Source organism: Nipponia nippon, unplaced genomic scaffold (genome assembly GCF_047370975.1).
Source record: "Nipponia nippon isolate SJK-2023a ecotype South Korea unplaced genomic scaffold, ASM4737097v1 scaffold_1, whole genome shotgun sequence".
NCBI lineage: Eukaryota > Metazoa > Chordata > Aves > Pelecaniformes > Threskiornithidae > Nipponia > Nipponia nippon.
Window position 1 is genome coordinate 70509278 of NW_028262290.1, and position 21653 is coordinate 70530930.

General features: G+C 41.3%; 2 protein-coding genes across 7 annotated transcripts in view; both read left to right on the forward strand.

Moving 5' to 3' along the window:
• Nucleotides 1-13250, forward strand: part of LPCAT1 (lysophosphatidylcholine acyltransferase 1) — a 68102-nt gene extending 54852 nt beyond the window's left edge. For both annotated transcript variants that reach the window (XM_087758993.1, XM_087758999.1), the window contains 2 exons: nt 533-671; nt 3880-13250. In XM_087758993.1, the coding sequence (XP_087615119.1) occupies nt 533-671; nt 3880-4064 (324 nt within the window). In that variant the 3' untranslated portion in view covers nt 4065-13250. The remainder of the gene's footprint in view (nt 1-532; nt 672-3879) is intronic.
• A 2484-nt stretch (nt 13251-15734) lies between these two features.
• Nucleotides 15735-21653, forward strand: part of CLPTM1L (CLPTM1 like) — a 28032-nt gene continuing 22113 nt past the window's right edge. For 4 of the 5 annotated variants that reach the window (XM_087758974.1, XM_087758963.1, XM_087758981.1 and 1 more), the window contains exons 1-4: nt 15735-15993; nt 16714-16814; nt 18735-18924; nt 19778-19920. In XM_087758974.1, the coding sequence (XP_087615100.1) occupies nt 15811-15993; nt 16714-16814; nt 18735-18924; nt 19778-19920 (617 nt within the window). In that variant the 5' untranslated portion in view covers nt 15735-15810. The remainder of the gene's footprint in view (nt 15994-16713; nt 16815-18734; nt 18925-19777; nt 19921-21653) is intronic. The other variant, XM_087758954.1, reaches the window with a different exon arrangement.

The following is a 21653-nucleotide window of genomic DNA, read 5'->3' on the forward strand; positions in this document are numbered from 1 at the left end:
TGAGACTATGAACAATTAATACAATGCCATTTAGATGTAGGCATCTTATGCAAACTGGCTGTCGAATCAGTTGGATTTTGGTCAAAGGAATCTTGAGTTTTACATCTGACCAAGTCGAAACAGTATCTGCTTTAGGCTGACTTAAATATATCTCCTGATTCCACAGACTCTCTTGAAGTTTGGACACGTAGCTCAATGGACTAAAAGTTATCCTGAGTTACATATCTGCAAAACATGTTAGTGTTAAACAGTCTTGTCTCTGAATATCACTGAAATTCCAGTGGTTAGTCACATAAACATATGGTGTTTTTGTGAATATAGCAAGCTTTACTTTCGAAGCCTACACAGGTGAACTAATAATCAATGCTGTCTTTTACCCAAACTAATTAGAAATCCTTAGATCACATCAATCTGAGAGTGACTAGAATTTCCAATACCAAATTTTAATTTTGCATAACAACTTAGTGTGGTGCTGTTTATAGGAGTTAGCATTCAGCTTTGCAATGATTTATCTTGCTGTCTTGATTCGTAGCTGTACCAGTCAGAAAATGGAACTATAACAGAAGAGGATTTAGCTCATATTCTGAAGACTGCCATGGGTGTGTCACAGATTAATGTTACGCATCTTTTTAGAGCTGTAGATGAAGAAGAAAAAGGAGAGATTACATATGGTAAGTACTTTAAGTGGTTCTGAACTGTCACAAAATGTCAAAGTTGTCTGAACTCATGCAGATATACAAACCAGTTATATTTTTATTAAACTTTGCCTTTTTTAGTTGGCTTGTTGACTTTAATAATAAAAGCACTGCAGACAAAGTAAATTTACATAAAAAAAAAATGGAGTTTCACCTTTAATATCAAATGTCATGTTTACATGTTTTCAGAGGTTTTCCCTTCCATGTTAAGTCAGGCAATACCTGGATTAGCTCTCTCAGCATATTCTGTTCTGTGACTTCCATGTATTTTTGTGAATATGTATTTTTAAGAAAGCTATCTTAGCTCTGTCCTTTTGTTTTGTCTCTTGTATCTGTTCCCCACTATTTCTGTCCTCCCAGAATGTAGGGGGGTATAAGACTTTCTACTCCTATAATAATTTCTCAGCCTGTTTGAAAATAAGTCACGAGTGTGTGGGGGGGTGGAAATGAGGGGGTATTAACTAGGCTGCTCAATATGTAGTCTGTAATGCAGGTGATATGGAGGCGAGAAAGTTGCATTTGAAAAATTGTGAGATCCGGGTGAATAGATTATGCTGGGAATCAAAGTACTTTGTGTGTTACTTCAGGTTCTTCATCTTTTATGCAGTAAGGTTCTAAATTTAGTTGTATCATTTAAGTATGATCAGAGTTGTTGATAGCCAATATATTGCGTATTTCCAGTAGAAGTGCTTATGATATGCCCTGTTTTAGTGGTTTTCCTTCAGGATAATTAGTATGTATTTGATTTGTAAAAATCTTACAAATTAAGACATCAGTGTTAGTAACTCACCATTTCTACACTAGTAATTCCTATGTTTCAGTTGTACAATATGCACGTAAAGCTTCAACTACATAACTATTTTAGAGTTATTGGAATGAGAATCATTGCCACTGCCCTCCCATTTTTCCCTGACTGCTATGTCTTGCCTCCTTGATTCCTGCTGTACTGCCCCTTTCCTTTCTGTACCTCTCACCTGTCATGTCCCCAGTATTTCCATGTCCATTTGACATTATTGACTTTTTCCTGCCTATCTCTGTTGCTCCTTGTTGTCTCCTAACTCATTTGGGTGGTGACTCAACATTTCTGACGACACCCCCACCACCACCCAGCTTAAAAAATACCAGCACAGAATCTAAGCTGGTAAGCTTAGCAGAACTCTAATTTTGGCACACTTCATTGTTTGAGAATAGCTAAATTTGAAATGGTGTACAAGTGAACTCAGACCAGTTCATGTGAGTTACCAAAGAATTCATATTTTAATATCCATCTTTAATAGTACTTAGTTGTGTTTAAATCTGCACTTCACCCCTGAGTGGTCACAGGATGTTCCCATCACAAGAAAATCTGGACCACTGAGCCACAGCAGTGGCCACTGAAGTGCTTAGCTCTCACTTTCACTATTTTATTTCCTGCAGTCAAGAGTAGTCTTTTGTGAGGCTACACAAAGTAGGATGGTATTTACATCACTTCTTTGAAACTTTGCTTGGATCTTTTCCTGAGAGAAGTGCTCATTTTAGAATATAAACTTTGGACTGAAATTTTAACATATCTGAACACTTAATAGTAAGAATAAATGTCCAGTTTATTGTGGTAGAGAATTAGAAGATGAAAATAAACTTTTGGTATTGCATTTCTATCTTGAGAGTTCTTGCCATAAATATTCAATCTCTTGCCTTTCCTGAGAATATGTGCAACTTTCCACATACTCAATTTGTTGCACTTAAATACTGAGAAAGGAGAGGTGGAAAATTTGCAAACTACACCTTTTCTGAAGGCATCGTCCCGGCAAGTTCTGAGAAATCAAAACTTTAAGATTTCCCCCCCCCCCCCCCAACTTTATCATTGACATGATCAATCAGCCAGTTGTACATACAGGTTTTCCAACATAGGTGATAGTGTTGGTTTTCATGGCCTGAACTTCATCAGCTTTTGTTGAAGTTACAGGGTCCAAAATACTTGAGATCCCTATAAACTGCAGATATAGGATACCCACTTTTTTGTTTGCAGAAGGATGAAGTTGTTTATTGCATTCTCCTCACCTGTCCCTTTGCAATAGTTCAGAGGCCGGGCTGACCTACAACTTCAGTGCCCCTGTGAGAGAAACAACAATCCCTTGCCCTTTGCAATGCTGAGAAAAACACGCCGTCTCAGAGAAGGATGGCAGAAAGGGAAAGCTATGGTAGTTCCCTTCTTCCACACCAGCCCAGTTGTACCAGGAGGAACTGGGCTCCACTCCTCTGAAAGGCTACTTCAGGTGTTACCCGCACTGCACGCCAGGGAACTCTCACAGCATTGATTGTGAGCTCTTCTGGGATAAGACAGTGGATTTGAGTGGGCTGTGTGTGGTACACTGCAGGTGACTGAGTTAGTGATGATAATGTTCGCATCCGGCTTCTTCCAGTGCCACTTTACGTTATAAGAATAGCTCCTTATGACCTGGATCCTCTACAGTATCTTGCGTTCAAATCACGTCTGAATAAACAGCCATGTGGGCAAATTGTGACAAGGCTTTAATGCCGGATTTTTAACACAAAATATAACTTCTTGATGTTAAGGATTCCCTGCTCCCCCAGGAACTAATCTTGCTCTTTTTATTGTCTTACTAGCAGCCAACATTAAAATCAGTTGTTTTACAAATTATTTATCTTCTCGCAATATTATGCTCTAAAATATTAGGAGTTTTGAAATGCTGAAATCTGGAAAGCGGAAGGCAGCAATGACAGCTGCTGTTAGGTTGATGAGAATTATAAGTGCAAAGCATTAAAGGGCATGTTTGCAAAAGACTTCCCAGATTTTTAAGAAATGACTACTCTTGCTGTTCATTGTTCCTCAGCTGGAGGGCTTCTGCCCTTCCCCCAGTGAACAGTGAGATGCTAAGTCAGGGCATGTGGTGCTCCTCATGCATTTTAATGCAAATCTGAGCCTGTTTACCCTTTCACCATACAAGCTAAGCTCTGGTCTGAAGTGTTTTAAGAGGGCTTAGATAACTCTTTGCAGCATCTCGGCTCTGGGGATGTGGTAAACTTCTGCTGAGAAGCTAAAACAAGCTGTGGGGATAGCATTATGTTAACTGCTGCTATTTTCCTCCCAAGTGATCATGTGATTATATATGTGTAAGTATTCAAATTTAGTGTCCTTCTGTTTCAAAGAGCTGATTCTGTGTAACAACAAATTTTTTTTTAGATGACTTCTACAGATTTGCTGAATTGCACCCACACTTTGCAGAAGACTATCTCTATGCTGATCAGATGGGAGCCGAGAGTGGCTTGGAGACTTCATCTCTTTCTGCTCCTAATGGTATCTGTACTGACTTCAGCCCTGAAAACGCTGAAGATAAAAACAAGCCCCTGCAGAAGAAACTGAATTAACACTACCACTGTTACCTTCCTCTCCTGGTGAGAGGATTGTCTTTTCTTGGAATTTTCATAAGTCACTCCAACTATACAGCAAATACCGGGTTTTGTGTGTGAAAGTTCTTTTACCTTAATACTGTTCTTTGAATCATATGTGCTATATTTAACAACATGTTCCAGATTACTTTGGGGAAGGTGTTTTTATTTTTTTCAAAAAGGTCTTTGAAAGGCAAAAATGTGAATGTGCTTCATTATTATGTTCATATTTAAAAGGAAGCGGCACACTTATTTATATTCCATTGGCTAGATTTCCATGTACAAAGTGTCGCACAAACTGTGCATGTATAAAGAAACTGTAGCTACTATGGTGTTAAGTGCACTTTGGTGATTAGTGTTTTCCCTAGTTATGGGGATGTTTATTTGGGGCCAAACTTTGCTGTCCATATTTGCATAGTCAGTCTTGGTGATTTCAGTGGGATTATTCTCTTGAGCAAGGCAAGCACATTTTGGCCCTTTGTTCTGGTTTCAGTGAACAGTTTGGAAACAATAATGCAAAAACTTGCTAAGGATTACTTTTTATTGTTGAATGACAGAATTGTTTCTTTTTCAGTCTATTCCATGGTAGAATGAAAAGGAAAGGCTCCTTATCCCTCACCCCAACACTTTTCTACTGTAATCTTCTGGATGCAATTAAACGTGAATTTTTTCCAAACTGACATGCCACATACTGTTTGCAAATACGTGACAAAACTGTTTGTGCTTTTCTCTTATAATCAGTTTAAATCATGTCCACCCAACATTTAAATGGGAGACGTTTACACAATTGTATTTAATCTAGATTCATCAGGAATCACAGGTTTCTTTTGTAGCAAGCCTGTATATAGTTAACTTAGCACGGAACACACTATGGAAACTTTGTTGTATTAGCACGAGTTTGGAAAGGTTGCAGTTACTTCAGAGGCCAATCCAGCAACAAGTTGCAGAATATCCTGAAGAAACACTAGTTAAATCTCTATAGCAACATTACATATACTGCATATAACGTATATGAAGCTTAAGATAGTTTAGAACTGTTTAAAAAAAAAACCAAACAAAACACACAACCTAAAACACTTGTATTAGTAACATTTCTTATCTTTCCTTTTGTAAAGCCAGATGCCTTAATTACCAATGGAGGTCTCGGAGAAAAATGTAAATTGTTATAAAACCACAGAGCTTCACTGATTAGGAAACGTGACAAAAGCCTAAAGGAGTAGGAAGGAGGACTCTGTCACAAAATAACTCTAATGGCAACTCTACTTCCAAACAAACAAACAAAACCTTTCCGATGATTTCTGTGACTAATTTTGTAGGGCTGCACTAAAATATGATGGTTTTTTGATTGGAAAGCTTCTGTTGAGATTTGAATCTTCCATGTTAGAGTAATTTAAAATTAGATTTGAAAGGGAGGAATTTTAGCAGAAGGAAGTCTGTTGATACCAAATGTTTTTATTATTTTTTTTTAATAGCAGGAGGTATTTTAAAGCTCATTAGGTTGTTGGAATATGTCCTTAGAAATCCCTTACTGCATGTGGGAAGTCTCCAAACTGAAACTAGCTTTAATAGGAAGAGTATGGGGAATAAAATGTAAGAAATGATGCCTTCTGTGGGGTGTGTGAAGGTAGGTCCTCATTTGGAGTAATAATTACATTTTTGATTTATCTAGGTAACACATGGCAAGCTGACAGGGCTGCAGCAGACTGGCAGACAAGATTTGAATTAAAACTGATCATGAAAAATAGGAGAAATGCTTTGGAAAAATAAAGCATGTGAGGAACTACATTTAGGTCAGAATAGTCAGCTGCACAAACAGGAGGGAGTGGGTATTGCTGCATAAAACATCTTGGGGCAGGGATGGTATAGAGTATGACAAACTGAGTACCGTTAACTCATTGCTGCAGAAAAGATACTCGTCATAGTGGGATGCATCAACAGTGTAGCCTGTGAGAAGTGTGGTGGTATTTCTGTGTTAGCAAGGTGTGATAAGGCCTTACCTGAAGTACCCGTTCATGTTGGGGCACCTGAGAAAGATGGGGAGTAGCTGGATAGAGTCTGGAGGACAGAAAGTACTCAAAAAAACAGATCAGAAGTGTTCTGTAATCCAATGAGGAGACTGAAGGAAGATGTGAAAACAATCTTCAAATATTGAAAAAGTTGTTATAGAGAAGATAGGAACAGTCTTTTCTCCACGTTGATGGTAGACACAGGCTATTCATTTAAAAGGCAAGTTAAGCATTAGGAGAAATTCCGTACAATACACCTAGTTAGCTAAGGAGAATGGGTCATTCCAGGTGGGGTGAGGAGCCTTCTTTCACTGGAGGTTTTTAAACTAAGAGACAATTGATTTTGTTGATCGTGCCCCAGGGTCGTAGGGATACCTCCTGAGGCCTACTTTCTGTGATTACACAGTACGTATTTTAGTCGATATGTAAGGGAAGGCACATGAACTGTAGTCTGGGCATATCACATCTCCTCTGCAAGACTTTTTATGGCGTGTGGCTCAAGCTGGCTGTGTAAGATAGTTATCTTTTGCTTTGTATGTGAGCTTGGGAATTTGAGAATTTCAGAGTGCAGGGGAGGAGATAAGAGTTCCCTGAGACATGTGTCTGAAAAGAAGAAAAAGGTAAGCTTAGTATCCCATGGACAGCTTTCGGGTGAGGGAAGCTCCAGAGGAAGAGATACTCTGTACGCATCCCTGAAAGAACAAAGCAAGCTGATTGAAGTTGGTGAACTATGAGTGTGCCTAACTTGCAGGTATGGTGTATGTAACGTGGAGATCTGCCTTCTGAAAACGAAAGGGTTCATTTGGTTTCATATTTGTTTTGGCGAGGGAGTTGTTTTCTAATTGTGGCAAGTGTAATAACTGCATTTGTGTGCAACTAAGCTGTGCAGAGTGTTTGGGTTGAAGGGTGCTGCAGCCTGTGATAGACAGGCCCTGAAACAAATGCCACGTTGCGTGGTGAAGAGGCACTGAAAGACGTGTGCGTCAGTTCGGTCCAGAGCTGCTGCCGAAGAAGGCCAGTGACCAGCATTGTTTGCTTGGTGAGCAAGTACTCTTGGTGGAAGCAACCCTTTAAAAAAAAAAAAAAAACAAAAAACAAAAAACCCCAAAACAAACAAACAAAAAAAACACCACAAAACCAAAACCACTTAGATTTTGTAATGAATTGCAGTGCTCCCTCTTTTGTGAGATTGTTGAACGAGATGGAGACATAACAGGATGAATCATAAGGTGAAGTCCTGATCAGCCTGCATGGAAATATTGTTAGATCATGCATACTGTCACAAAAGCTGAGATTAATGAATGTAATTCAGGTGATTTTTAGCATCTGTAGGATATAAGGCTATAATGCTAGACTGCCTCGTAGTAACAGAACAGCCGTGTTACTGTAGGGTGGTAAACTCGGGACTTTATTGAGGGCCGAGACCTGTAACACACCGCGTTACTGCAGCAGCGTTCATTACAACTCGTCTATCAAACTCCGACTGCTGAACTGTTTCAGTAGTCCCACCTAAGCAGCCTTTTTAAAAGGCACCCAACTGTGGGACAGCTGGGTTGTGACAGTCAAGTTTCAGTGGCTTGCTGCAATGTCAGGGTAGAATTGAAAGCTTCCCTTCCCCTTCACCAAACACTGACATGTAAATGCCTTCAATTAAAATATTACAGATTTTACAAACGCGTTGTTTTATTTTAACTGGTGATATCAACAGCCCCTAAATTTACAGGGAGACATATGAAGAAATTACTTCAGTTCTTTGCAATTATTTAACTCAATAAATGATCCTTACACAAACAATGTAAGGGTGTGAAGGCATTTGACGTTTCTGATGAGCATTTTACAGCTTTTATGTAATACTGCCATCCCTTGCCAGTAGAGCTCTTGCATCAGACTGTATTTTTATATATTGTATGAGAGGCCCAGCCAAAGCTTTGCTATTCTGATATGGTTGAACAAGTATACTCTGTATTTTGAATCTATTTACAGTAACACAGAAAATCACGAAATCCAACATATCTAAAAAGTGTCTTTTTCTTTTTTTTTTTTTGTTTGCTTCATTTATATTTCTTCGAACATTATAAAACCCCACTAAACCCAAGCAAATGTTTAGGAGGTGCGAAGCATGTTTAAAACACTGTCTCTACCACGGTAAGGCAAGTGCTAGTACATATTTCACAGGAGTCCGCTGCTGTAAGCAGATACACTTAAAAGGCATTATAGGCAATTTGTAAGCCTTATGGAGAGATTAAGTTGTACGCTTAATTGTATACCAATGAATTACACTATATGTTTCAATGCATTTATTGCAGCTAGAATAACCTTACTATGATAAAAAGCAGCCAGGCTTGTGTGTGCGTTTGCTAATCCCACTTTGAAAGTATAAATCCTTAGGTCACAAAGGTTGAAAAGGAGACACGTGTGCAGTGAGGAAGTGTTGCAACCTCTTCAGTGGCAAAGCTGCTGGAAGTAAATAGGCAAGTTTTGTACATAGCTGTTTGTTAATGTTTTCATGCAAACTGAGTAGGTTTGTTAGCTAGTTTAAGCATTAGGCTGGTTGGAATATGTTTTTATTCATAATATGTAGTAAACGTTTTTCTGGAAGAGGGATTGTTGCACTTTAACATTTGCATAGCTTGATAAATTTTTCTAAAGCAGTTCTATTTTTATTCATTTATGAGTTCCCTTACAAGGCCATCTTTGGTATTGCCATTAAGTTATTTTTCCTATGTTATACTATCATGTGGTAAGTACAGCTTTTCATGTTAACTGTTCTAGTCACATTCTGCTCCTTCAGAAATGGTATTCCCATTTAAAAAAAAAAAAAAAAAGACTCAAGTTCTGCAACTTGTATTGTTTGAGTGCCACATGCTGTAGATCCGACGATCTCAGAAAAGCTATATAAGCACAGCTTTGCATATATTATGGAACTGAACTAGGATGCAAAATAAAACAAAACAATCTGATAAAGCCTCTCGCCAAGTCAGATCAATATTCCTTTAGGTCAGTGTGGGATACAAGACTTCCTAAAATGTTGCGTTTTGCTTAATGTGAAGCCTCTGCTTTTTTTCTAGCAGCACTTTCATGAGTGTCCTAGCGTTAAGAAACTAGAAATATGTTGACCAAGAGTTTTACATTAGCAAAATTTAAGTTCAGCTCCTACACTCGTATTGGAGCACAGACGTTCCCTGTGAACCAACTACTTCAGATGGTTTGTTACTTTTTAGGTATCTGAACTTCAGCTAATTTGGAAAACTTCAATTACCTAACTAATATGGCTAGATCCTTTACAAAAAAGGAGGAAGAGTAGGCCCAACAGTTCAAAATGGAAAGTAAGAATTTGTAATCAGTGCCATTGATAATTAAATTAATAATTAAACAGTCCAGCAAAATCACAAGATCTGTTTCACAAATAAGCAGGAAGACTGAGATTGTCGTTCAGGTAATTTTGCAGTCCCAGCTGGGTAGAAGTTAAGCCAGCTGTTCTTTGGTCAGAGGAGGATTTCTTGAAGGTACTGCAGCATTGTGTATCCAAGTAATGACTCAGTCACCGGCAGCACAGCCAGTGAGGTTTCGTCTGCTCTCTTAGCCTTTTTCCTATGAAGACTGGAAAAAAGTATTCAAACCGTGACAGGAACCTTGTCAGACCTCCTTATGGGTGAAATCTTCCAGCACCACCTTGGAGGAACAAACACAGTTGTTCTGTGCTATAGCCAAGGCAGTGAACTGGGTATACACGTTAGTCACCAACACATTGTCATCAAAATGGGCATAAATTATGTAATCCTGAGGTAAAACTACTGAGAGAACGCAGCAGCAAAGAGATCATCCATTAGATGTGCCTGGACTTCCATCTGTGAATATTGCCTGCATCTCTGTGATCAGGTTTCTTTCCCTAGGAAACCTTTCAGGTTTATTTCAAGATATTATTTTGTCTTTTACGAGTGGTGGAATGATTTGTTTTGTAGAAAACAGCTGCTTTTCCTCCAGATGGTACGATGTGCTTTATCATGTGTAACGGGATTAAACTCAAGTGGGTGATACCAAGAGAGCAGAGGATTTAAGAGGCTTATAAAATAAGGGGTTATGTTTCTGTCAAATACGCCGAGACCTTTTTGCAGCAATTGACGCTGCCTAGATTGTCTTGCAGGCTTGCTTAGGCAAAATAATTCCACTAGTTGTGTGATAGCAGCAGCTGCTTATTCCATTTTCTTTAGCAAAGCGGCAGAGCAGAGTACTCCTGTGCAGGCTCACTTCAGGAGGCCATCTGTAACCAATAAAGACGTATTTGCAGTTTTCAAATGATCAGTCTCTGGGAATGAAAACAGTAGAATCACCTTAGCACAGATCTCACCGGAGTAAGTTATTCCTGTTAATTAACTTATTCGTTGGGGGGTTTTTTACCAACGTAGTTGTCACGCTGCTTTATTCTGAGCTAAATTGCACAGGGCCATACGAACATCCCAGCTTATCTGAGGTTAGCTTAGGGATCGCGAAAAAGGTGCTGTATGTGGATGTAGCATTAAGCTTCAGTTCTTTGACCAAAAAATGTTAGAAGCAAGAGAAAAGTCATAATGACTCTTGTAATTTTAATAATAATATAAAAATATTATTTTGATATTAAGAATGGGGTGTTACTTGAGAGTGCCAGTTCTGAGCCAAAGAGTCAGTTGGAGAAAAATCAGGCTGAACTTCTGGTCCTGACCCAGCAAGTAGAGAAGCCTATCAAGGCGAGCATGGCAGCAAAGCTTTCGCTGTGCCGCTGGCCTTTTCCCACAGTACAGAAGGGTCTTTTCTGCCTCTTGGGCTGGTGAATTCAGTTTTCTGTATCTCCAGCTCTTGCTTGCGCTGTCTGTTCTTTGCAGGCGTGTTGCAGCCTGAGGGAGAGCTCGCTGCCTCTTAAGCTTAAGTGACATTCATGGACTTTTCTTCCTGAGCCGTAAGCGGCAGGTGAATATTAAAGTCACGTTCTGGTAATGCCACCCAAAGCGAAGGGACCGTGTGCTGCTTCAGCTTGTGCCTGCCGTCCGGGTAAAGGATTGCTTTTTCTTGTCCCACACTTTAACCGTTGCAGGTGTGTCCAGGTGACAGCAGGTCTGAAAGAGCTTATGAGATTCTCCTTGTTCCTGTGAACAGTAAGAAATTAAATTTAGAAATATAGTACAATGAAACCTTAAACTGGATTGACTTCCGACTCACTATGTCACTTTCAGTGTGTGCCTGTTTACTTCCAAGTTCTGAATGCAGCATCTAGAAATGTGATGGCAAACAAAGTCTCCTCATGGATACTGAAGAAGGCTGAAGCTCAGACACTTTTCATCCTACCATGGTACTGGAAATGAAATTCATCTAATAGGTTATTTCGAAGTCTATGAATGTATATGGGGAAACCCCAAATACACGTCTTTTATTCACTATCCAGCATGAAGACACTTTTGTATTTTAAATGCTAAAGAAATAAACTTGTAAAGATCTTGTATGCCCTAAGTATCTATTTTTGCCCTATGTTTTCTTTTATAGTGAAGTTCAAGCAAAATATTTCTTATATTTCAGAAGGGAGGTTTAGGTTAGCCAGTACTGTACTTTCCAGACTACAAAAGCAGTTTTTAAGTAAACATCTAAAAATGAAATTGTATTTTTAAATATGTGGATTAGAATTCCTTAAGTTGAACATCTCTCCTTAGCAATTTTATATACTCAGACAAAAAGCGAAACCGTTGCAGCTGCTTGTCTATATGGTTGGTTGTGTTTGGTGATTTGTTTATATTGCTTTCTCCAATTGCTCTAAGGGTATTAAGAGCTCTCTGTAAACCAGTAATGTTAGAAGTGAATTTCTTTAGAAGTGATAGATTTTTGTTTCCTGGAGGAGGACCAAGACTAAGCATCTGCTAACCTTGTATTGTGTACTATACAACTTCAATGTTGCGGCATTGTGCTGAAAGTATTTGGCATCTGTTCAATGGGACCACTTTCTAAACCTTTTTGTAATTCCCAGCATCTCTCCAGGTGTGCAATACATTTCTAATTTGATTGCAGGTACTAGTTCATCTTTTTAGGAGACTAAAATTGAGTTATCAACAAGCTGAGAAATAATTCAGAAAAAAAAATGTTTTTGATTTCCTGAATTATTGTTAAACTCGCATTGAGGATATCATTTATATATTTTGGGAAAAAAAAAAATTGCTATGTTTTTGAACACACTTGAGAATTTAAACGCAAAAGCAAAAAGTTAACCTTTTACATGATCAAATTTTGGAATTTTCTCCTACCGCTACTGAATCCAAGTTAGGCACTGCCACGAAGAGGATGCTTTTTGTTGCAAACCTGTGCTGACAGAGCAGGAAGCTGTTTTGTAGGAACTCACTCGCAAGGTGTTACGTGCTTGTTCCATCAGTGGTGCAACTTCTGTTGACTTCAAGGCTGCTCAAGCAGACCCGGTGTGTTTAAAGACGCGTATTGGCTGCAAGCTTTTTGTTATACTAGCCCTTGGATATGCAGTGTAAATCTGTAACAATATATAGTGCTACTGGATAATAATAATCTGAATGCATATTTTCTGCTGTAAATGTCCCTCCTATGGCCCCTATGGTATGTGTACATAGACTTACTACCTTTGCACTGAACTGACAATACTTCATAACTGAAAAGCAAAAACAAGTAGTGTACTAAAGATGACTGTAGCTTGTGGTTCCAATTGTGGAAATACTTTTGCAGAACGAAAAGTATAGCTTCAGTGCTACAAATTTGATTTTTATATTTTTTATTAACATGCATGGAAGACTAAGGATAGTATTTTTTAAAAATGAACTTGTTTTTGTACATTTTTCAATGTTTAAAACTATATGGTTTAACATTACCTCTGAATACCAGTGATCAGTCAATTCTTAAAGGAAATACCTCAATTTGAGCATTCTTTTCTTGTTAGTTGTCTGATAGGTTGAAATGGACTATAGCGTGTGATGAACTGAGCCAAATGATGTAGACACTTAAACTATGCTATAAAAGTTGTATGATGATTCACTAAAAGGGAACTACATGATACGCTACAAGTGTTGATGTGCAGTATACAATCGTGGCTCATTCTGCCCAACTGGACATTTTCTTTATGAATGGCTTGTAAATTGAATTTTCAGCGTGAAGCCAAATTAAAAATGAAACAAAATACGTTTGGTTTCCTCTGGGTTTTTTTGGTGGTTTTGTTTTGGTTTTAGATATAAGGTTTTTATAAACAACAAGGTTTACAATAAGGGGAAAGATACAAATCATAATTGTGAATAAGACTGGGTCCATATATATTTAGGTGCAGTTTGTTGATGTGTGTTCTCTGTGGCAGCGTGTGCAGGGGAACAGTGCTTGTTTGCCTGACAACTGGGAATATGAAATTACAGGGTTTTAAGGATTTTTTTGTTTGGGTTTGGAGTGTTCGGTTTTTTTTGTAGGGGTGTGTGGGTCTTGGTTTGGTTATTGTTTTTTTGTTTTGTTTTGTTTCCCCTAAGGATGACAAGGATATTGGCCCCAGTTCTGTTTTCTGTGCTTAAAGAAAAATATCAAAAGATCAAAAAAGATTCAGAAAAAGAGGCTCCAGAAGTCTGGAGAACATGTCTGTCTGAATTGGCCTGAAGTAGCTCTGGTTACTTTTATTTATCCAGGAAACAGACAAGAAATGATCCAACGCTCCAGATAACCACATACGTGAGAGATTCATAACGGAGGGTGGAAAAAGGCATAATGAGGTCCCGTGGATATAAGCTGAACCATTAATATGAACATTTTTAAGAATACAAGTGAAACACTGGGGAAGTTTACCGGAGAAATGACATACGTTCATCATGATACGAAGATTTCAAGGGAAGACTTGTTAATGTTTTTCTTAATGTTGGTTTCTAATTTCAAGTTATGGGGTGGATGCAGATTTTGAGTACGTTCTTTGGCCCAAGTCAGGTTAGTCATGCAGTGGTTTGTGTGAAAGAATAGACATCTGTACGTGATAACAAATGCGTATAATTTCATTCTGTGTAAGAAAAAAGAATACTGTATTTGTCCAAAACAAAATTTAAGCTAGTTATTTCTTTCAGTGAAGTCCTACTAGTCCTGCAGCAATGTGGAATGCTTTCTTATGAAGAAAAGCTTTAAAACCTGAACCTTTTTCTGCTTAAATATATTCTTCCTTTTTCTTTTGCTCTAAAATGCAAATAACTTATTTGCTCTATACTTACGAAAGTAGGTTACACTAGAAAATGTTTTAACTAATGCCAGAGGATGCCATCAGAATGCGGTACGCTTTCACAAATGCTTGTTCATTACAAAATGGAAGTGACTGACATTATTAATGAAATATTACAGATGTGTAAATGCACAAAATGCATGCAAGATTTCTTTCTTCCAAGGGTAAAGATTCCCCTACCTGATACCATCTGGTTTTAACCCTGTTTTTTTTCCTGCTGCTTGCCAGGGTAGCGTGAGGCCTGCCAGAGGTGACAGGTTATAGCCCCGACCTTGCTCCCGTGCAGCGGCGGGCCCCCCCCCTCTGCTGCTCCTGCCACTGCGCTGCTTGCTTCAACAGGGAGCCGGCGGCGGGGTCTGAATCTGCAGCCAGCCCTTCCTCGCGGCTCGCGTTTCGGCGTCTTTTCAGGTGAGGCGATCGGCTAAGGTAGCAGCATGAGCTGCGAGCCCTCACATCGTGCCCTCTTCTCCTTCCCCACCCTCGTCTTCCCACCTCCACCGCTTTCTTCTCCTAGCGAAGATACCCGCCTTCACCTTCCCGGTGGGTATTTCCAGCCCTTCGCCTGCCCGTGTGCCCGCTTCCTCGCTCGCCTGCGCTGCAGGCACGCTCCCCGTTGTGCCTGGGCTGCCGGGGCAGCCGCCTCTTACCGCATGCTTGCGCCTTTTCTGCCCCCGCGAACCTTCCGCCCGAAGCGCTCGGCTGAGGCGTGCTTGCGCTGCGCACCGCCCTCACCGCTTTCTCCTGGTTGACGCCAGGTGAGCGGACAGGCGAGGACCGCACGAAACGCTCCTTTTTTTTTTTTTTTCCTGGAAGAGCCTTCCCAGCTCCCGTGAGGGGCAGCGCTCGGCCGCTCGGGCCTGCGAGCGCCCGGTGTCACCGGAGCCCTGCCCGCCGTCGCGCGTGGGGGGACACCGCGCCCTCCCCTCCGCTGGGTTTGCTCCTGTTGCTCCCTTCCTTTCCCTAACTTGTTGTTGTTATCCTACCGCACTACCCTTCACTCTGTCCATCGAAGGTAACTTCTTATGCGGCTGCTGGCTTTTCCTATCGCTATGCCTTGCTTGTGTCTCTGCTGCCTCCTCGGGGAGCGGAGCTGGCTGCGGGGGGCAACGGGGTAGGGGCTCACGGCCGCGCAGGATCCCCCTCTCCCCCTCTCCCACCCCCACGGCTCGGGGCCCGGAGCACGACGCGGACCGAAGCCCCCCCCCGCCGCCGGCTCCTGGCCTCGACGGGCAGAGGCCCCTCCCTCAGCGCCCCCTGGCGGCGGCGGGCGCCGCCCCCCTGACGTCACGCCAGGGGCCAAGCCGTCACCGGGCCGAGCGCCGAGCGCCGCCGGTTGCTAGGCGGCGGGGCGGCGCTTCCTCCGCCCGCCGGAAGTGACGGCAGAGCGGGCGGGGCGGGGCGGTTGGCTGCGTGGGGGATGCGCGAGCGGCGGCGGCGGGGCGGCCCGCGGCGGCCGGGCTGATCCCGAGCGGGGCTGGGGGGGGGGGGCGCGGCCGCCGCCATGCTGAGCCGCAGCTCGTTCACCAGCCTGGTGGTGGGGGTGTTCGCCGTCTACGTGGCGCACACGTGCTGGGTGATGTACGGCATCGTCTACACGCGGCCCTGCCCGGCGGCGGCGGGGGGCGGCGGCGGCGGCGCGGCGGGGTGCGTCTGGCCCTACCTGGCGCGGAGGCCCAAGCTGCAGGTGAGCGGGGCGCAGCGGCCAGCCGCTGGGAACGGGCGGGCGGCGGCGAGCGGCCGGCCTGCGGTGGCACCGGTGGCCCGCTTCGGCCCTTGGCCCCTCCGCGAAGCGCCCGCGGAACGGGCCCCTCCGGGCCGGAGGCGGGGGCGGTGGTGCCGGTGCCAGCCCGGGGGCGGGAGGCGCCGCGCCGGCTGGGCCGACGGCCGCCGTCACGCCCGGGGGGACAGCGCCCTCCTTCCCCCCCCCCTCCCGCGGTGCTGAGCGGAGAACGGGGGGGCGCGGCGGGTGCTGCCTGCGGGCCTCCCGCCTTCCCGGGTGCTGCCCGCGGCGGGGGCCGAAGCGCGGTGTAGTTTTTGATTTCGTCGGTCTGTTGGCACGGGCGCTGGACGGAGCAGCCGGGCTGGAGAAGCGCCTCAACTTCTGCGGCATCTCCGACTTCAAGGTGAGGTCATCCTGCCCAGGCGTGCTGAGCGGCTGTCTTACGAGGTGTTTCTGCCCCCAAAACGAGGGAAGGGGCAGCGGAAGGCGGCGTTAGGCTTTTTTTTTTTTTTTTTTTTCTTTTTTTTTTTCTCTGAGAACACTGTTTTCTTTCCCAGTGTGTGTCGCCATCATGTGACGGGGGAAATGAGTGAAGCTGAAACACAGCTCGGTACCCTAAGCCTACTGGTGCGTGAATTTGGCATTTCTGTACTCTGATTTCTCTATGCTGTGCTTTGATTCCAGTTAAGCGTGTATACTACCACACGGTCCAACATTGGTGCTGAGAGTAATATAGATCTGGTTTTGAATGTGGAGGACTTTGATATTGAGTCCAAATTTGAAAGGTAGGTATCCGAACTACGAGTTCTTCGTTTAATGCTGGAGTATGTATCCTAACTGGTAGTTACGTGTATGGAAGTATGCGTGAAGCAAGGTAGGCTGTTCGTGATAGTTGCGTCGAAAGAGTATAGTAGTTGTTCTTGAATTCTTTGTTTTGGGGTTAAAGTTATTTTTGCATGCTGTATAGGCTGTTCAGTTCACACTTACTTTCATAACACAATAACCATATTTTTTATGTTAAGGCAGGAAAATGTTGGTTGGATTTCAGCCTTAGAGTTGAGGACAAAGTGCTGCTGTTAATAAAAACAGTATTTTTCTCTTTATGTAAAGGTTCCTAGAATATTTCATGAATTAAACATTGGTAAAGTGCCTGTCTTGATGGAAATGGTGTGCTAAGTTCACCTGGCGCTGAGGAACAGGCTCTTAGACGAACTTTTCTTACGTTGAAAATCATCTCGTAGTTGGAAGAAACAAAGCTTGCAAAACAAAGCTATACTAGTAAATACAGAAATGCTTGTTTCTCTCCTGTAGATTTTGCAAATCTTGAATGCTGTCCTATGTTGTCTATCTTAATTTTCAGATTCCACTCTAAACATTCATCTTACTAGCTCTGCTAGATCAGCAACGTGCATATGACATGCTAAACTTAAGTATTGGTTAGTTTGGATCAGCGTACTGTTTTCAGCCATATAGACAAATGTTTTACAAAGCGTGCTTTGCTTATAATACTACAAATGACTTTTCATTGTGAAAATCTAAGTCAAAGTGCCTGGAAATGCTTCAGACTTTCCTCTAATAACCTGTCACCAGTCTCCTAGGTACATGATGTTTTGTTCTTAGTAGCCGTGGCTTCAGACCTGGAATAGAACTGGGAAGTCAGACCGTGTTCTCTTTACCTGTGTTTTAGTAACATGCTTTTCTATAACTGTTTCAGTGCTAATAATTGTAAAAGTAAACCTTCTTTTTCTGGTAGTTCAGGGTTTCGAGATCTTGTGAAGGCATGTTGGTGCTAAGATGGAGTAAGATTGTGCCCTTAGACAAATTTCTGAGTGTAACACTGCACTTTACGTGTGTGTCTATACAATTAGAATGATTAGAACTACTTGTTTGTGCTTCATATTTGCTCCCTTGCTTTTTTTTTTGTTTGTTTAAAATAGTCACCTTATTCTTGACTCTGTTGTTGCAGAGTCTCCCAGGTTCTTTCACATTCTGTGTTTTCTATAATTAAAGAACACGTTGATCTGCAGTTTAGGTCATATTAAGCTTCATCTCTGACAGACCTGAAAATATAAGAATTGTTTTACTAATAGAGTCAGCTAAGCCATCGGAAGTATTCAGAGCAAAATAACCTGAGCAAATTTACAGGAATAGAGGAGGCATTATGCAAGGTTGCAAGTAGGATGATTTCTTGGCTAGCACAAGGGGAGTGACAAGTTTGGGGCTCCTGTCTAGAGTTCTGTGCTTGGCATGCCATGGCTGAGATGATGTTTTATTAATGCAAAGTTCTTAGCAAAACTTTGTGATTTTCTTTTTAAACTTTGTATCGTGTGTACAATCTGTGACACGTATTCAGCACACGGAAGGCTGTTTTCTGCAAGTGCTGTGATAATTTTGGCCCTGTGACCTGTTGGCAGGGGGAAAACAAGAAACTGATGATGCAGTCCTGTGTTATCTAGGGTAATAAAATATGAATTGGAGAAAGATTAAAGTATCAAGATAATAGTAAAACTTTGGAAATGCAATTATTGTGATACATACTGGAGTATATAAATTGATCCCATCTTTTTTTTTTTTTTTTTTTTTTTTAATGTCTCCAGCCTTTTTTTGCTTGCTTCCAGAACATCTTCAGTGATCCTTCTAGGGAATAGCTAAATATTTCAGTATGTCTTATGTCATCTTATTAATGTATTTCCTTTGTATTTTAGGACAGTGAATGTCTCTGTACCAAAGAAAACCCGAAATAATGGCACATTATATGCATATATATTTCTTCATCATGCTGGCATTTTGCCTTGGCATGACGGTAAGCAGGTGCATATAGTGAGCCCTCTGACCACATACATGGTCCCTAAACCAGAAGAGATTAATTTACTCACTGGAGAATCAGCCACACAGGTAGGTGGTGAATGACCAATGTCAAATTGCTTCTTTTCCTTTAGGATGTTCATACTTTGCACTTCAATTCAAGAGAATAAGATCATATCCTTTGACAAATGCTATGATGACTCACCGCGGGGAAAAATGTAGTGTTGTTTAATGAAATACTTGTGAATAGCTGTTGCGCCTCATATTAAGTGGAGCTTGAGAATTTCACTCTGTTGTTCTTTGGAACCCGAAATATACCTGTAGCCAGCAGTGCTGTTTCTAAATCCTGTCAGAATAAAGTTAGAAATGAGTTGAGGCTAGAGTCCAGCACTAAAAGTCAGAACAGATGGTGTTCATCCAAAGGAAAACAAGTAGAATGCCCTGGGGCTAAGCATGTACTGGAAGCTAAGGTCGTACTCAGTTTCAGCACTGCTTTAGACAGCATTTGGAAGCTCAGAAGTTCAAAACAAAGAGTCTGATCTTTTTACTCCCCAAAATTAATGTGGTTGATATCCACATCCTTTTGATTGGTTTGAAGTAATATCTGATTACTTCACAGTCCTTGTTTCAAAGTGGCTTTTTCTGACTAGTATCCACATTCCTAAGGCATTAAGATTAATTAGCTGAATATTCATTCTTAATGAACAAGGCTATGAATAGGCACTGAAGTTTTTCAGTGTCACATTATGGTGGGCCTTTACAATCCATTCTGCCATATTTGAGCAAAATACTTGATCTGGTCAAAATTAAGGTAAAGTGTTTCTTACTGGGCTTCTGTTTTGTGATATAGTTAATGACTTCATAGTTTCTGTGAGTTAGAGTATTATCCTATTCAAAATTCTGTATTGTTTAACAGTATGTATGTTTATTGTATTTTTTAAAGCAAATTGAAGCAGAAAAACAGACGAATGCTCTAGATGAACCTGTCTCTCACTGGAGGTCAAGATTAACCTTAAATGTCATGGTGGAAGATTTTGTGTTTGATGGATCATCCCTCCCTGCTGATGTTCACCGTTACATGAAGATGTAAGTCGATAACTTAATTTTGCTAGATTTGTTATTATAAACTTACTGCACATTTCTTCAAAAATCCTCTCTGGCCTCCCTTAGTATTTTATGTTTAAATTGGCGCTTAGGAGACACGAATAGATACTCTCAACGCTTGCCTTTCAGTAGTGACAATTAGTAATATATTATGTACTAGAAAACCTTATTGGAGATATCTTGTTCCTGGGCAGCTCAGAGTTTAGAATACTTTTTTGTATGGAGTTATCATAGTAAGACTAAGCAGAACTACAAAGACACAAGAAAAATGCTACAGCAGACTTCATACCCCCTTGTTCTCAAGTCATACTTCTGGCCTTTAAAGCAGTTACTGTCCCTTGACCTTTCTAGTTATCCTTCATCAGCAAATTATCTGTACAGACTGCAAGTGCTGAAGAAGCACAGCTGGTCTCCTGTGACATCTTTTTTCTCCCTCTATGATCGGCTTTATTTAACTTTGGCAATGTGTGTTCCTACATTATGTCATTTTCTCAAGAAAATACTAAAAAGCAGGGATAGGTTTTTAGGCCACTAAATGCAAGCAGTAGCTTCTGTTCACAGCTTGCTTAAATTACTTCCAGTGTTAACCATATAAATAGTGCTGTATTGGCTTGTGCTGCTGTATGTTGATGCCTTTTTCTACAAGTATCCTGTTAAATCCAGAAGTAGTTGCTTAATCAGCAGACCCTGGGGTTCTGGGATAGGTTCCCAGCCAGAATAGATAAACTTAGTAACTCATAAGATAGGCCCATAACAAGAAGAAGTTGGACTGGGGTTGATGAACGAGGATGTTTTTTCTGGTCGTGTTTAGATACGCATCAGTGCTGTTTTCTCATTGCGTTATACAGGAAATAGTCTGGATATGAAATAGCTTACTGCAGTTCCACTAGCGGTAGCTTTAATTGTAGTTGTTATATAGAAACCTAAACCTCTTCAGTTAAATAACGAAGCAGTATTTCTGAGCCTCAATTTAGTACTTTTCTATATTGGTATTGCCCATTGTATATTTAGTATGCAGTCTTTCTTAGCACGCATATAGACTTCTTTCTTTTAAGAACAACTAAAATTCAACTTTAAGGCTTTAAAAAGGTCCGTTGTGCTAGTTCCATAGACTTTTACTGAGAACATCACAGTGCATGTAGATAAATGCCTTTCTAGTGAAGAACTTTAAGAATTTGTCTCTCAGGGCTTTAGGCTAAATACTTTTCTAAGATTCTGATAAAGCAATTGCATATAGGTCATAATTTGCTAAATAACTTCCCTGTGATCAATTTTGTAGAGGGCTCAAAGGCTGGGAAGTTTCTGTTGGTTTCATGCAGGTTGGTGATGTGGTAGAGCAATCCAAACGAGAGCTTCTGTTGAGGAGAAGGCAGAGATGATTTCTGCTCCTTGTGCACTCTCGCCAGGAGTATCTAGCCTTCCTGTGTGCATACCAGCCATCATGTTCATAGTCCCATGCTAGCTAGAGCACGTGCTGTTGCTGACCTGATAGATGTCATTGGGGGTGCAGAGGAGTCGGGGAGGTGGTGGAGGGTTCTCATTGTTGCGGTAGGAGAGGGATACTTGAGACAAAGGATGCAAATATATGGTAGTAAACTTCAGCACGTTTCTCTTCAACAAACTTTTTAATTTCCTCTACCCTTGGTCATGTAACAGCTTCAGCATCATCACAACCAATTTCATTTGTCCTTTTTTTTTTTTTTTTCTTATTCAGT